Source organism: Argiope bruennichi, chromosome 2, assembly GCF_947563725.1.
Source record: "Argiope bruennichi chromosome 2, qqArgBrue1.1, whole genome shotgun sequence".
Classification (NCBI taxonomy): domain Eukaryota; kingdom Metazoa; phylum Arthropoda; class Arachnida; order Araneae; family Araneidae; genus Argiope; species Argiope bruennichi.
The window spans coordinates 132,639,411-132,653,883 of record NC_079152.1 but is presented as its reverse complement, the minus strand read 5'-3'; the positions used below and the strand labels follow the sequence as shown (position 1 = coordinate 132,653,883).

General features: G+C 29.6%; 2 protein-coding genes across 2 annotated transcripts in view; one reads left to right on the top strand and one right to left on the bottom strand.

Moving 5' to 3' along the window:
- LOC129962395 (toxin CSTX-20-like) overlaps nt 1–14,473 on the top strand; it is a 385,421-nt gene that overhangs the window by 340,238 nt on the left and 30,710 nt on the right. The gene's annotated exons all lie outside the window — the stretch shown is intronic.
- The window catches only part of LOC129962390 (uncharacterized), a 13,051-nt gene continuing 10,632 nt past the window's right edge, over nt 12,055–14,473 (bottom strand). Inside the window, exons 6-7 of the mRNA XM_056076144.1 lie at nt 14,114–14,170; nt 12,055–12,267 (exon numbers count right to left, since the gene is read on the bottom strand). Coding sequence (XP_055932119.1) covers nt 12,181–12,267; nt 14,114–14,170 — 144 coding nt within the window. The 3' untranslated portion in view covers nt 12,055–12,180. The remainder of the gene's footprint in view (nt 12,268–14,113; nt 14,171–14,473) is intronic.

Below are 14,473 nucleotides of genomic sequence, written 5' to 3'. Positions count from 1 at the left end.
CATCCAATGAAATAAACACTCGACTTGTGTGTGCACTTAGAATCATTGGAAAGGGTTATACGGCTGGAAAGAAATTTTTGCTACCCTCAATTTTCCATCTTTTCTTTCCAAACAAGCATTCAGAATGCAGGAACTGAAGCTTCTTCGTGCTGCTCGTTCTGTTGCAAAAAATTCAATGAATATTGCTGCTACTGAGTTAAAAGACAATAAAAACCCTGGTGCTATTACTGAATGTGGTGTATCTGTTGATGGAACATGGCAACGGAGAGGGTTTTCATCACTGAATGGAGTAGTGAGTGCAATCTCTGTGACATGTGGTAAGGTGCTGGATATTGAAGTGATGTCTCAGTTTTGCCAATGGTGTCACACGAAAAAGCTGAATTTATCATGTGCATCAAAACATCAGTGTGCAAATCATAAGGGTTCATCTGGAAGTATGGAAGTGCTTGGTGCTTACAGAATATTTGAGCGTTCCAAGAGTTGTCGTAAACTCATTTATTCACAATACTATGGAGATGGTGACTCTAAGGGCTATGATACAGTTAAAGACATTTATGGGAAAGATTCCGTTTCAAAACTGGAATGCATTGGCCATATTCAGAAGCGAGTAGGCACTCGTTTGAGAAAATTAAAGTCATCGAATAAATCTCTTGGTGGCAAAGGGAAATTAACAGACTCCTTCATAAATAAGTTGCAAAATTACTATGGGATAGCAATTAGAGCTAATGCAGGGAATTTATTGCAAATGCAGAGTGCAACCATTGCTGCATTTGCTCACACATGTTCTAATAATAAACATCCCATGCATGGACAGTGCCCAACAGGAAAGGACAGTTGGTGTAAATATCAACATGCAATTTCCTGTGGAAAAAAATTCAAAGAAACAAATGCAGGTCTTCCAAAGAACATTATTAAAATCATTAAGCCAACATATATGCAGCTATGCGATCAAAACTTATTAAAAAAATGCTTACACGGTAAGACTCAAAATGCCAATGAAAGCTTCAATAATCTTTTGTGGACAATAATTCCCAAAAACACATTTGTGGAGCTACAGACTTTACGTTTGGGAGCATCAATAACTGCAATAATTTTTAATGATGGATTTTATGGTCTCTTGGCAATTTTTTTTGAACTGGGAATAACTCCTGGGGATTATACCCTGAGACACTTCCTTTCTCTCGATAAAGAAAGAATCATCACGTCAAAAAGGCAGTCATTGGGTACAACAAAAGTTGCCAGGAAAAAATTAAGAGCTGTTAGAAAGAAGAAAACAGATAAAATTGTTAACAAAGAAGGTGTATCATATAAATGTGGTGAATATCAATAAAAATAAAGAGAGATATTTTTCATAAAACACAATTAAAAACTTTAAATGCATTTTTTGAGGAACTTTAGTTTTGTACAAATTTTGATACGCAAAACATGATATCTCAAAATATTATGAATATTTTTTAATGAAATTTTGTATGTATGTTATTTATACTATCCTAAAGGCAATGAACTAGGATTATAGTTTTGAGATGAATAGTTTTTTATTTAGAGCTCATTAATGCTGTTTATGCATAAGAATTTTGATAAATTTTCAGTTAGGAAATACTCGAACTGCTATAACTTTCTTATAAATGCAAATATTTCTTAGATCCTAGTTCATTGCCTTCACTAAAGCTCTAACTATATTTTGTAGAAAAAGAATTTGAAAATTTTGATTAGAATTCTTGTTAGGATGTTTTGCGTTTTACACCAATTTTCACAGTTTTTTACCCAAATTTCCCCATTTGACTGAGTTGCAAATTACATAAAACTTTTTAAATGGTATTATTCATTGTTTTGAATTGGAATAACCTCAAAAATAAACTAAAAATGAAAATTAAACAGTTTTTTCAAAAATTTGTCTTCGCACGTAGACAGATACCTTAAAGGCATCTGATCTTTTTCCAGATGTAAGTTATTTGCCAGCGCTCTTTGATATTTAAGAATTTCGTGTACTTTTAGCAAGAAGAGTTTTTCTTTTTCCTTAATGAATGCTGAAAATTCCCTTATAAATGTGTTTACGTGTTTCAAGATGGTTATAAGAGAATCGTCAGCGAAAATGAGAGGCTATAAGATGAACGATGACAACAGCAATTCTTAAGAGGTCCAATTAAAATACATTGCTGGAAAAATGTTCTCTATAATTTGGAAAAAAAAATGTGTTTATGGCACGGAAAAGGTAGCAAGCCTGAATAAACGTTTGATAGAATCTCTTGTAGATCGATGCCTGTCGAAGATGAAATTCATCAATTAATTCGTCAATATTTATATGTAATGATATTTTAAAATCTAATTTAAATTGTAATTGATATTCAAATTTTTATCTTAAATTAACCCGTCTTAACTTCATTCTGAAATGTTCCCTTATTTCCTTATCGAGTTCCCACTTTTTATTTAATTACATTTAGCACACGCTTTAGAGAACTTATGACATTTCCTCATGCAACGAGTGAAAGGATAAAAATCTCTAACGCTTACAGCATTCTCTTAAAGATACCTAAGATTCCCTTTCCTAAGTCGACACGTGTCAAAACAAATTCTTATCAAAATCACACTGTAAAATCACCGATATAGTAAAATCCCTCCTGTTCTTTCCTACCGCTTTTTTTCTGTATATGACTCTCGTAGTGAAATAAACTGAAATTAACACACACATACACACACACACACACACACACACACAGGATGATCACTCTAAGTGGCTAAATAATTCCTTTTAAAACATTTCAATGTTATAAGATCGTTAGAACGAAATAAATGCTCTGAATAATATACAGGTTTACATTTTGTTTTTTGAGTCATTAAATATTACTACACAATAAATCAAAATAATAATATTTTTAGGCAATCTACTTATAAGTTCTATTAGTCGTATTTAGTAAAATATTTTTGAAGAAAAAGGGTTCATAACTCAGTTCCTGGACTGTATTATTTTTTCTCTTTCATGTCAGAGTTTGCGTCACTTTCATTATATTTGTACGAACACATTCATAGGCATCTGACATTAGAATAAGCGATTTGAATGTTCGCAAGAACACAGCATTTTGTTTAAATCTCAATCTCAATAATCAGGCAAACAGTTCAAATGTTTGAAGCCCGATGTCCATTCACAGAAATAATTTCTAAAAATTATAGGCACATTTTTCCTGATCTTCTATAATGTTTGCTTCTTCCTTCACTACAAATTCATTAAGCAATATTGTAAGGGAATAGCCCAATAAGAGGAGAAAGCTAGGATTCTTCTTAAATAACAGTCCTTTGAGCCTATCGCTCAAATAATAATGTTACAAATCTATGAGGCGACTTCCCAGCATAGTTGATTCCGTAGAAGGTCCCGGAGCTTGGCGACAAACTTGGCGACTTGGCGACGAATGTGGCGACTTTGGCGCCAAAATAGATTATACCCGAAACATCGAGAAATTTCCCGATCCATCCAGTAGGAACCGAGATACACCTCGAACGTTCCTGATTGGTTGAGAGGCTCCTAGCCCCGCTTCCTGAGACGCATAAAAGGAAGCAGCCGCAGCTGCCAGTGTAGTCGCAGTCGGAAGCGACAGAGAAGAGTAGTCGGGATCGACGGTGAAGATTAGTCGGAATCAACGGGAAGAACGAGTCTTCTAGAGATTAGCGGAGCAGCGAGGTAGTCAAGCTAGTGCTGAACTAAGCTGTGCGCTACTGTCTGCAGTAGAGTCTTGTTGTATGCTGCACGTCTCGGCTGAAGATAATCGTCTTCTGTGCTGTATATAGTTGCCGTCTTTGTGCTGTCCTGTGTGTCTTCGTGTAAATAAACGTCGTTGTTTTATTTTCTACTGCCGCCTGCTGATTGAGCGTTCTCCACACCATACAACTTCCTCTATTCAAACGAACCCCGGAAATTTCGTAACAATACCAAATATGGACCATGTGTGCACAATAATGCTGAAATTTGATGGGCCTCAAACTGTCATTATCGAAATTGAATACAAATACAATTGCGTTCATACGTTTATAGTTAATTGTTAAATGGGAAGGTACCAAATTAATGTCGGAATTCTTGATTTTTCAACTCAAATAATCAGCTGTCTATTACAAGTTTCTCTACGACACATTTTTTCTCCTTTTCCTTTTATCTCAGCGCTATTTACCCCTTTTCTTCATAATTGTGTTTAATATGGTGAGAAAATTTCTTCATGATTGCTATGAAGTGTTATTAACTCTTTTAGTTTAGTGATTTTCATGTTAAGTTTAACTTGGTCTCTGAATCTCGTAGCAATAGTTTGAATATCACGCTTTGATAGAAAGGCATTTTTTTTCAAGTTAGACTTTCAAAATTCGGATAGTTATCATTTTGTATTTGTTAAATAAGAAAATCTAAAATGAAATGGAAATCATATAATAAGAAAACTTTTACGCAAACAAAAGGTTATGCCAAGCAAAAAGGAAAAAACTGAAACCAGAAATCAATATTATGCAAACCTAATTTTTTAAAATTAATATTGTGGTGAAAGCTTATAAGCAGGTTAAGAGCTACGTTGCGCGGGCAATTGTTTTTGTATTGTAGTCATGATACTCTTCTGCGAATCACAAGGTGCCAGGTTCTATCCGCGCACGTCACAATCCGCCAAAACATCATCGCAAAATAAGGTCAGAATGAAAATAACGTAAAAGTGTGATATAATTAAAAGATAATTCTACATAATTTTCAAAACTTGCCAGTTTCAGATGGAATTTTATTTTTGTTGTATTAATTAATTCATTGACGTATCTGGCATTGCTCGGAATTTAAAGGTTTTCATGTATATTTTTAATGTAAAAAGTAATTTTATATAAATTAATATAAAATACACAATCCGTTTAATACTGCCATTCGGTATTTATTTACTTGTAATCAATCACACGGAAAAAAGGTGTATAAATTCTTTCTTTCAGTTCCTTTAGACGTCATTAAATAATCATTTTAAACCAATTATAAATTCCGAAAGATAGGAATAACAATAATAATTTCAAAATAACAATAATAATGGTAGAGTAGATCAAATATTTTTTTAAAAATCGTTTGCATTCAATTTTAAAAGAATTATTAAAATTGAAAAAGAAATATTCAAAAATGAATTCGATCTCAACGTTTGGTAAGAGGATATTAAAACATTTTTTTAAAATGTTTAGCCTATTTCATTCCACAATTTCAGAAAAGGTTTAAAATTCAATAAGCTGATTCATTACAATAATTAATATATTCATGAAAATACGTCCAACTAGTTTTCACGTGAATTAAAATTTATTTATCTAATTAGCACAAAAGTATGTAAAAAGTAATTGTCGTTTTAAAAATTGTTTGTATAAATCTGTATGTATTTATAGACGTAAAACACTAACGTACGTAACTCAAAAATGGCTTTTATTACTCATTGCTGAGTGACAACGATCGAATGTAAACAAACTGCCATGCGAATTTCAAACTTATTTAATGAGCATTTTTACATTTGCATCGAACCTTCGTTTCGCTTAGTTAATTAATGAAGCTGCGAAATGTTATTAGGAATCTTCCGGAAGAAGTTCGATGCCACTAAAAAGTCTATTCTGCTAAGAGAAAGAAGATATACAAGAAATTAAGAAATAGGCTTCAGACAGAAACTTTTATCGAACGGAAAAATAGACTTAACCGTCATCAAATGGGTAATTTTTATGTCTTGTCTACGGAGATAATAGCTTTACCACACCTTTGGACCGAATTTGACCGATAATTTTCTTATATATAATTCACTCTCTTCATTTTTTTAAATCTTTTTTTCCCTCTGTTTACATCTGGTTATCAATTAAGTGATTCAGAAATTTTAATAAAAAGGATATTCAAAAGGGATATTTTTTTGAAAATATTAAATTATGTATTATCCGTTTTTATGGATGATCCTCTATCGCCTTTCACTCGGTATCTTTATTCCATGTTCATAAAACTTTTGATTTTTTATCAATGATTAAACGAGAATTTTCATCTTCAGCCTTATTAAAGATTCTATTATTTAAGGAATTCTGCATTAAACGAAATAAATGGAGATCTTCATCCATATATCCCGACTTAGCTCCAATTCTCCATAGCGAGTGACGAAAGATATATAAGGCTTTGTATCATCATGTCGGAAAGCAACACCTCTACGATTTGACAATCCTGTCCATTTTTCTTGAACTGCATCTCTCAGTTTGGCGAGTTTGTTGATCACAGACATTTATATTAACCATTTGATTTCTTGATAAAAGTACAAAATGCATAATTCCTTTATAATCCCACCAAACTCTCAGCGTGATCTCTTTTTGTGTGTGTGAACATCTTTTGAGATTGAACTGGCTTTTGAGATTGCGTGAATTTGTTCATCCGGCTTCACACACGATAATCAGTCATTTTAGAAATGAATAAATTTTGCTGTGTTTCAGAAGCGAATTTCAAATGCTAATGAAGGGTGCTCCAAAATAACCGAAAGATTTAAATTTGCCATCATTCCTGCAGTCAAGTGTTAGCAATCCTATTATAAAAACATTTGAGCTGATATTTCAGGGTCAGTAAAAATGGAGCGTTACGCGATAGGAAACATGTTTTCGTTGTTTGACAATATTTCAAAAATAATGAAAACTTGGTTCCCACGTGGATAGTTTGATTTTTCTGTTTCTTTTGCGGATTGACCCTTCCCCACCCCTCTTCCCCATTTTATTTCAAGTGCCTGTGATTAAAGTTCCAAAAGATTATTTATTTTACTTCTATGAGCATATGTAAATTCAAAAGTGAACTACTTTTCTTTATTCGTATCTCAAAAGTTGGTAATATCTCAAAAGTTAAATATTGAATATTCATGTTTCTATTTACTTGGCTGCAGCTGTTAAACCTTTAGTGGTTACTAATCTTTATACTGGAGTGTGCTCAACACCAAGCTGCAAAATAGATGTGAAAGTGCTGCATGTTTTATGCATATTGTATCTTATACAAATGTCTGACATTCTATTCATAAGCTATGTGGGCTTAAAAATCCATGCGAATGCAAAGACGTATATCATGCCAAGGCTGAATATAAGACTTAGCACAAGATACATTTTAGAAAAAGAAGTATACATTTGTGTAGAGCATTATTTTATAGTTTATAATTATTTTTTAATTAATTTTAGTTGATGATTTTTCAAATATTTCAGACTGTTTAAATGTTTCAAAAGTATATTAAATAACTAAGTGAATTTCACATATTATTTAAGATTAAATAATATAATGAGTAGACATTCTAGGCAACAACTTCCAAATATTTCTACGTATTTATAAATAAATTTACTCCTGGATTTCTTTTTACAATTAGAGAATATTTCATTACATTATGTCAATAAAATAATTCTTAAATAACATAAACTATAAATTTTGCCGTAGTTAAAACTGTATGGGTATAGAAATACGATATGATTACTCCTGTTTTCATCTTTCATTGTCTGAAATCCATATTTGTCATAAATATTGATTCTGTTTCTCTTCTTTAAATTTCAAACTAATTGCAGATGTAAGTCAATAAAAAATATTGATATATATGTTACATTTATAAGAAGCCTGATCTAGTATTATCACCAAAATTATGTTTATTGAATCAGTCTGAACGTATCTAAACAGATATTCATCACCAGAATTTACAGCGATTGATATCTGTATTACTCTAACTTTTTACCTTTTAAAAATTAATTTCAAATAATTTCAATGATACTAGGAAAATTATTTACTTACTTTCCTTTTTGAAGGTAATTATTTAAAAAAGATTACTATCTTTTAGTAATTTATTTCAATCGGTAATTTAAATTAAAAAATAAATTTTGAAGATTTTTCTCTGAATAACTTGTGTTTGTTACTTTCTCGTAAACGTAATATGCAAAGAGACAATACTGTGCTCGTGAAAAAATTCAAACTCGAGACTGATGATTTTCCGTTACCCATTCTAATGTGAAAAACTTATTTTTGGAATAATTCCTGCCCTTGAATACAATAATTCGCTTTCAGTTAAAATGATATAATATGATATGTGATCTTTGCACCAAATTTATAGATTTCTCCAAAATTTCGAACGAAGTCTACTTATCACAATTCTCTTGTATTGAATGTATTTCTGAAACAAATGGATTTATTTAAGGGGACAATGGACTCTAATAGACACATTGGGGAATTATTCAGTCAGGGTTATGAAATTTTTTATGCATATATATTAAAATATAAATAAGTCAAATTTCTAAAAAATTTTAAGACAAAATATATTATTTTTTTTAAAAATTAAAAAATATTTATAATTTTTAAAAATTTTAACATTTTTCATGCGATTTAATTTTTAATTTTTTCTATTTTCTTTCTTACTATCCAATGTAAATTTATTTGGAACAAATCTGCGTATAATTTTGCAATTCCAATTAAATGCTAATTTTTTAGAAATATTTTTATGCATACGTACTGAATTTTCATCGGAACTTTTGAACTTAATTTTCATTCACTTTTAACTAGCCAAGAAAACTCGAAACATAAAATGCATACGCCATTTTCTTTTAATATTTGTTTCAAATCTTTATAATGAATTTCATTTAATTTCTTTAAAAATTAAAGCATCTGGAATATTTTAAAGACATATTATTATTTTGAGAAAAGTCATTAAGATGTGCTTGTTTCCCTATTAATCCTTCAATATAAACATTTAAGTTCTTGAATATAAACATACATTTTTGTGATGAAATGATAAAAATTAAATTTCACATTTTCGTCCATTTTTTTCCTTATTTCAAAGTTCACTATCCCCGTAAATTTGTGATGAGTCTTTCAAAATTAAAAAAAAAGTTTATCTCTGCAAATTTTGTAGATATAAATTTTAAATTTTGCTTTTACATGGATGAATACAAGGGAAACCTTTTATTGAATGATTTTTTACACTATGAAAAACGTATGAAAATTTGAGATTTTTTCAAAAAACTTTTTCACTGAACGATTAGAGAAACCAAAGTATTTTCATGCAATTTCTCGCATTATTTAAGGAAATTTGGTAATTGGAAATATATATCATTGCTTGGATATCCAGAAAAACTAAGGCTTTTTCTACCTTTTTGCGATATTATATGTATCTATAAAATAAAGTGTGTTTTTGAGTTTAGTTCCTTAGTATAATGCAGAGAATTTCACATGCATTTTAGATTTCCCCCTTAGCCACAACATTTGATTTTAACCCTTAACTGGGGACGTGCGGTCTGTGAGACCACTAGCGATGGATTTTCGGTCACCCCTATTCTATTTTTAGCTCAATTCCATGTGCTCAATTCCATGTACAATTCCCTGTAGCTTCCTGTTTTGTGACCTTCAATACACGTGCACTTTTTCAACCGATTTCAGCGGAATGCCTTTTTTAAATAATTCAGTTCATTTCTTTAAGCGCGATCTCTAAGACCGCACCTTCCTGTTAGTGTCCCAGTGATAAACAAGGCTTAGCAGATGGTGCTAAAACTTGGGCCCCGAAATATCATCGAATTTACTGATCCAATTATGAAGCAGTGCTCCAGACACTTTTAAATGAAGCAGAAAGTGATTTTAGTGATAAGGGTAATTGTACAGAAGAGTTTTTTGATGAAAGTTCGAATTCAACTGATTCTGATATGTATGTTCAAACATGATTAATATTTCTAGTTATAGTGTATTTTGAAAAATTTATAAAATATATTAATATATATATATATATATATATACAGAATTTATAGGTTGTTTTTTATACTAGTTCTTAACTTGTATGTTTAAAATGCCCAAGAAAACCTTGCTATGAAAGTCACACAAGCCGATAAAAAAAGGGTCGATTTTACCCAATTGTCAATTTTCTTTATTTTTCATATAATTGTTGAATTTTACATTATATTGTCTTCTGTATACCTTCCTATACTGTAAAATTAACTATGATTTAAAAAGTAAAAAGTAATATGTTTTTTTCAAGAATATTATTTATTGTAACATGTCATTTGAAAAGAAAATGTATGTTCCAACGCATTTACTTTTCTCCGTGACAATATATTTTGAAAAATTTCTAAAACATATCTATATATCAAGAAAAATGTCTGCAAAATATATTGGCAGTTTTTTTTACTAATGCATTCATTAGAAAATTTAATTTGAGTGTAAATGAAATGCGGTCTCGTAGACCACACCTCCCAAATTAAGTCCTAAAATTTCACCACCCCAGTTAAGGGTTAGTACCAAAATCACATAACAGTTTCATTTAAACCATTGCTGTAGTTTTTATGTATCATATTTAGCCTCCAAGACAATAAGAAATTCCGCCCAGGTGGAAAACGTAATCCAAAATTATATATAAAGCCATAGATTTGGCATAACCACCAAATAAAATTCATCCATCTAATCTGCTGCGTTATTGAGTTATCCCGTTCACATCACACGAATAGGCAAATCAGTAGACACTCAACTTTTCATCAGTTTTGCTCTAAAATTTGACGTGATTTTTCGGACCTCAATAAAACGTAATGTCAAAATTCGTGTATCTTACTCATTGAATTTTTGATTTAGTGTGAACTCATTCATTTGGGCGGACAAATAAATTTCCCTTTGGGAGGCTTCATCCAAAATTCGTTGCAGAACTAAAAATTTTTTTGTCAGTATCACTTTTGACCTTTCCTTCATTCAGTTCATTCCATTTTCGAATACACAAAAATCTGTATCGGATGGCTGGAAAGATTCCGAGCATGGTCGCATCCGCTTAACTGTAGGACGCCTAAACCGTAGAGATTCAACAAAACCATGAGTTTTGATTTTCTGAAAATACAGTACACTCCCGAGTATCCGGCCCAATGTGGCGGAAAGACTAGCCAGATAACGAAAACGCCGGATAGGTCGGAGTTCTGTGAATTCATTTCTTTGCCCACCAATATCAGAAGACAGTTTTTATACGAAACACTCACTCTTATAATGCATCTTTTCTCTCTTCCATTTTTCTCAATATGAATGTCGCGGCCCGTGAATCATAGAAGCAGTTGGCGATAATGTGTCCAATTAAAATAGAAGTCTCAGTATTTGTAATTTATATATGTTTATATACTGCACTGCACGTTTCAAGAATGTATTTGAGAAAAAGTAAGTTAAAAGATACAAACTGTTCACATTTTAACAGATTATGTAATGTTCAACTTATATGCAAGAAACAAACAAAACATTTACATAAATCGTAAGCCTAATTCTTAAAATTGGTTCAAATTGATTTTATATTTCACTGTAAAATGAATACAAATATGAAAACGTAATCCTAAGATTGCAATCAAAACTTCCAGTTTTTAAGTTTTGAAAAAGTCCTTAATAGATGACTTCGTAGACGCTTTGCCTTCCTCGTTTAATTAAGGTTTAAAAAAACACTAAGTAGGAGGATAGTCGCTAACCGGATGCTCGGAAGTGTACTGTAATTTCTTTTTTATTTCACTTATGCAAAATAATAAGGATTTATATCCTGTAGAACTACCGATTCAAATTTTTGAAATCAAACAAGAGAAGCGCTCATCTTATATTGCATGCATCTTTTTAATTTTTGAGTTTTAAATTGAAAATAATATAGTGTGTCCATTTGGATTATTTTACAGAACTTTTGATATCAAAAGTATAAAACGTTGGTCGTATATAAAGCGCATATTCATAGTTTGGAACATAAAATGACATAATGAATCAGTCTGAATTTCTTCATGCAGTACATAAAACAAAAAAAGCGAAATGTTAATTCTATATAACATGCAACATCGTAGTTTTGAGCTTTAAATATAAAATAACATAATGAGTCAGTGTGAGTGTTTTCATGCAAGATTCGAAATCAAACTACCGAAATTCTTATGCTATATAACGCATCTTTGCTCTTTCGATTTTTAAATATAAAATAACACAATAAGTTAATTCTAATTTCTTCATACAACTTTTGTAATTAAACAAGCAAAACGCTGCAGCATCTTTGCAATCGTGACTTCTTAATAAAAAAATAATGTCATGAGTCAGTTTCCATTTTTCATGCAAGTTTATAATTTATTTATTCTCAGATTAAAGTTTTTGCATACATTCTACAATTCTTTGAAGAATGAAAGCCAATTACTAAGGAAGGAAACATTTTGCTTCTAGATAAAGTGGCGTATTCTTTATCATCATTAGATCAAAACCACATATTTAGTTGGTCCACTGATTTTGCATACGTTATTTTGTCTCAATCCTTCCAAAAGAGAGAATGCACAATTCTGAAAAAGAAAACAATGAATGATTTACTACTTTGAAATGAAAATATAATTGAACAGTACAAACTTGTAGGTGAGTAAATAATTAAATATGTACCTAAATTCATATGGCTTAAAGATTTTACAAGTTAATTCTTAATAGATACAAAAAAATTATTTTATTCATTAGAGGTACGTTAAAACATATAAAAGATTTAAAACAACTGAATTAATAAGAAATAAAGTGTGTGAAATTTAAGATACTTAATTACAAAATTTGTATATTTTCTTAATTAATTTTGAAATGAAATTGTTAAATAATTCGTAACTAATTATGCATAGAAATTTTCGTCGGCATTGAAAATTATATTTATGACAAAAATCAGAAATCAATCTGTCCAGGTTTTTTTTTGAAAGAATTACATAATTACGAAACAAATTATTCTAAAAAATCATGCATATATTAAATAGCAATCAGAACACATTTCATATTTTACAGTGTATGCTCACTTTTTGCAAGCATACAAGATCTGTGTTTGATGATAAAGACAACGTAATTTGAGGCTGGTTGAAAGATATAAAATAATTTGGACAAACGTTAGAAAAACACACAATGTTCTATTATTTTATAGTTCAATAAAATGAAAGCAGATGTTTGAAGTTCTCACTCTTTTAAAACCAATTTTTCACCAATCGTGTCTATTTTAAGTTTTTCGTTATTGACTTGACCTAACTTTCCAATTTGACTCGCTTAAAAACCACTGAAACGTCACTTAAAATCGGAAGAAGTTTTCTTTTTCAATCCCTTTTAATTTTAAATTCGCACGCAATCTTTCCTGTTTTACCTTTATGAAATTTTTTAATTTTACTTGGAGATCACTTTTTAAAGTATCTATAAATTGTTCATTTCTAATGCTTCGGTTTTCTATCCAACTATTTCCTTTCAATTATTTCTGAGAAACCATAGATATTTTTTAATATGTTAAATGTTTATTTGTTTCCATAATTCTGATTTAAAAGATATTTTATTTATTTATTTTCAGGTGTTTTCAGAAAATTTAAAACATTTTGTCAAATCCTAATTCCTGCATTTTTTTGAATAAAGTAATTTTGGATAAATTAATAATTAATTAACAAATCAAGATGTTTCGTTATCGTTTGAGCTATGAATTTGGAAAAAATAGGTTTGTATTTTATAGAAGAATTTCGAGAGAAATGGTGTCAAACTATTATCAGTGGGCCTTGTTGGCATATTAGAATTCTAAAAATAATACCCACAGTCTACCCACCGTGTGTATTAATATGCTTTGGTTTTGAAAATAGCTAGTGAATGTAACTTTAAACAGACTGGTTAAAATAATTCATTATGGATGTTTAAATATTTATGATTAATCCTTTTCAATGTCCTATGAATTAATAAAGGTGGATTTTTAGTTTTTGAATGAAATATAAATTGTAAAGGAGACAAACTTCGATTCGGATTTAAAAGTAATTGGATCAATAATAACTAATTTATAGCACTTTTTGAGTAAATAGGCTTCGGAAGCGTTGATCAATTTAAAATATACAACATAGGTGCATTGTAATAATTAAAAAAATGAAATGCTTAAATATTAAAGTTTATGATCATTGTTTTTTATTTCCAATTTATACAGAATACTTTTGGATTTATTCAACCATTGTTTCAGTTTTAAAATATTGAATAAATTTAAATAAAATCAAATCCAGTTCAAATATGATTAAATCCTAACTCGATAATTTCTTTCGATAACTTACTTTTATTGTTGGAGAAACCTAAAAGGACAATCCACATATGAAAATATTTTGCCTTAGTCCTATGAATTTAAAAATTCAAAAAAGTAAATCTTACTATTTCATTTGTAAGTCTGTAGCATTTGTCTTGGGTGTAAGGATTATTACAGAGAACCTGTAAAATAAAATAAAAAATTATTGATCTGTATAAATAAATATATATAATATATATATATATATATTTATTTATATATATATATATATATATATATATATATATATATATATATATATATATATATATATATATATATATATATATATATAAATAAATAAATATATATATATATATATATATATATATAATTTATTTATATAAATATATATATATATATATATATATATATATATTTATTATATATATATATATATATATATATATATATATATATATATATATATATATTTATTATATATA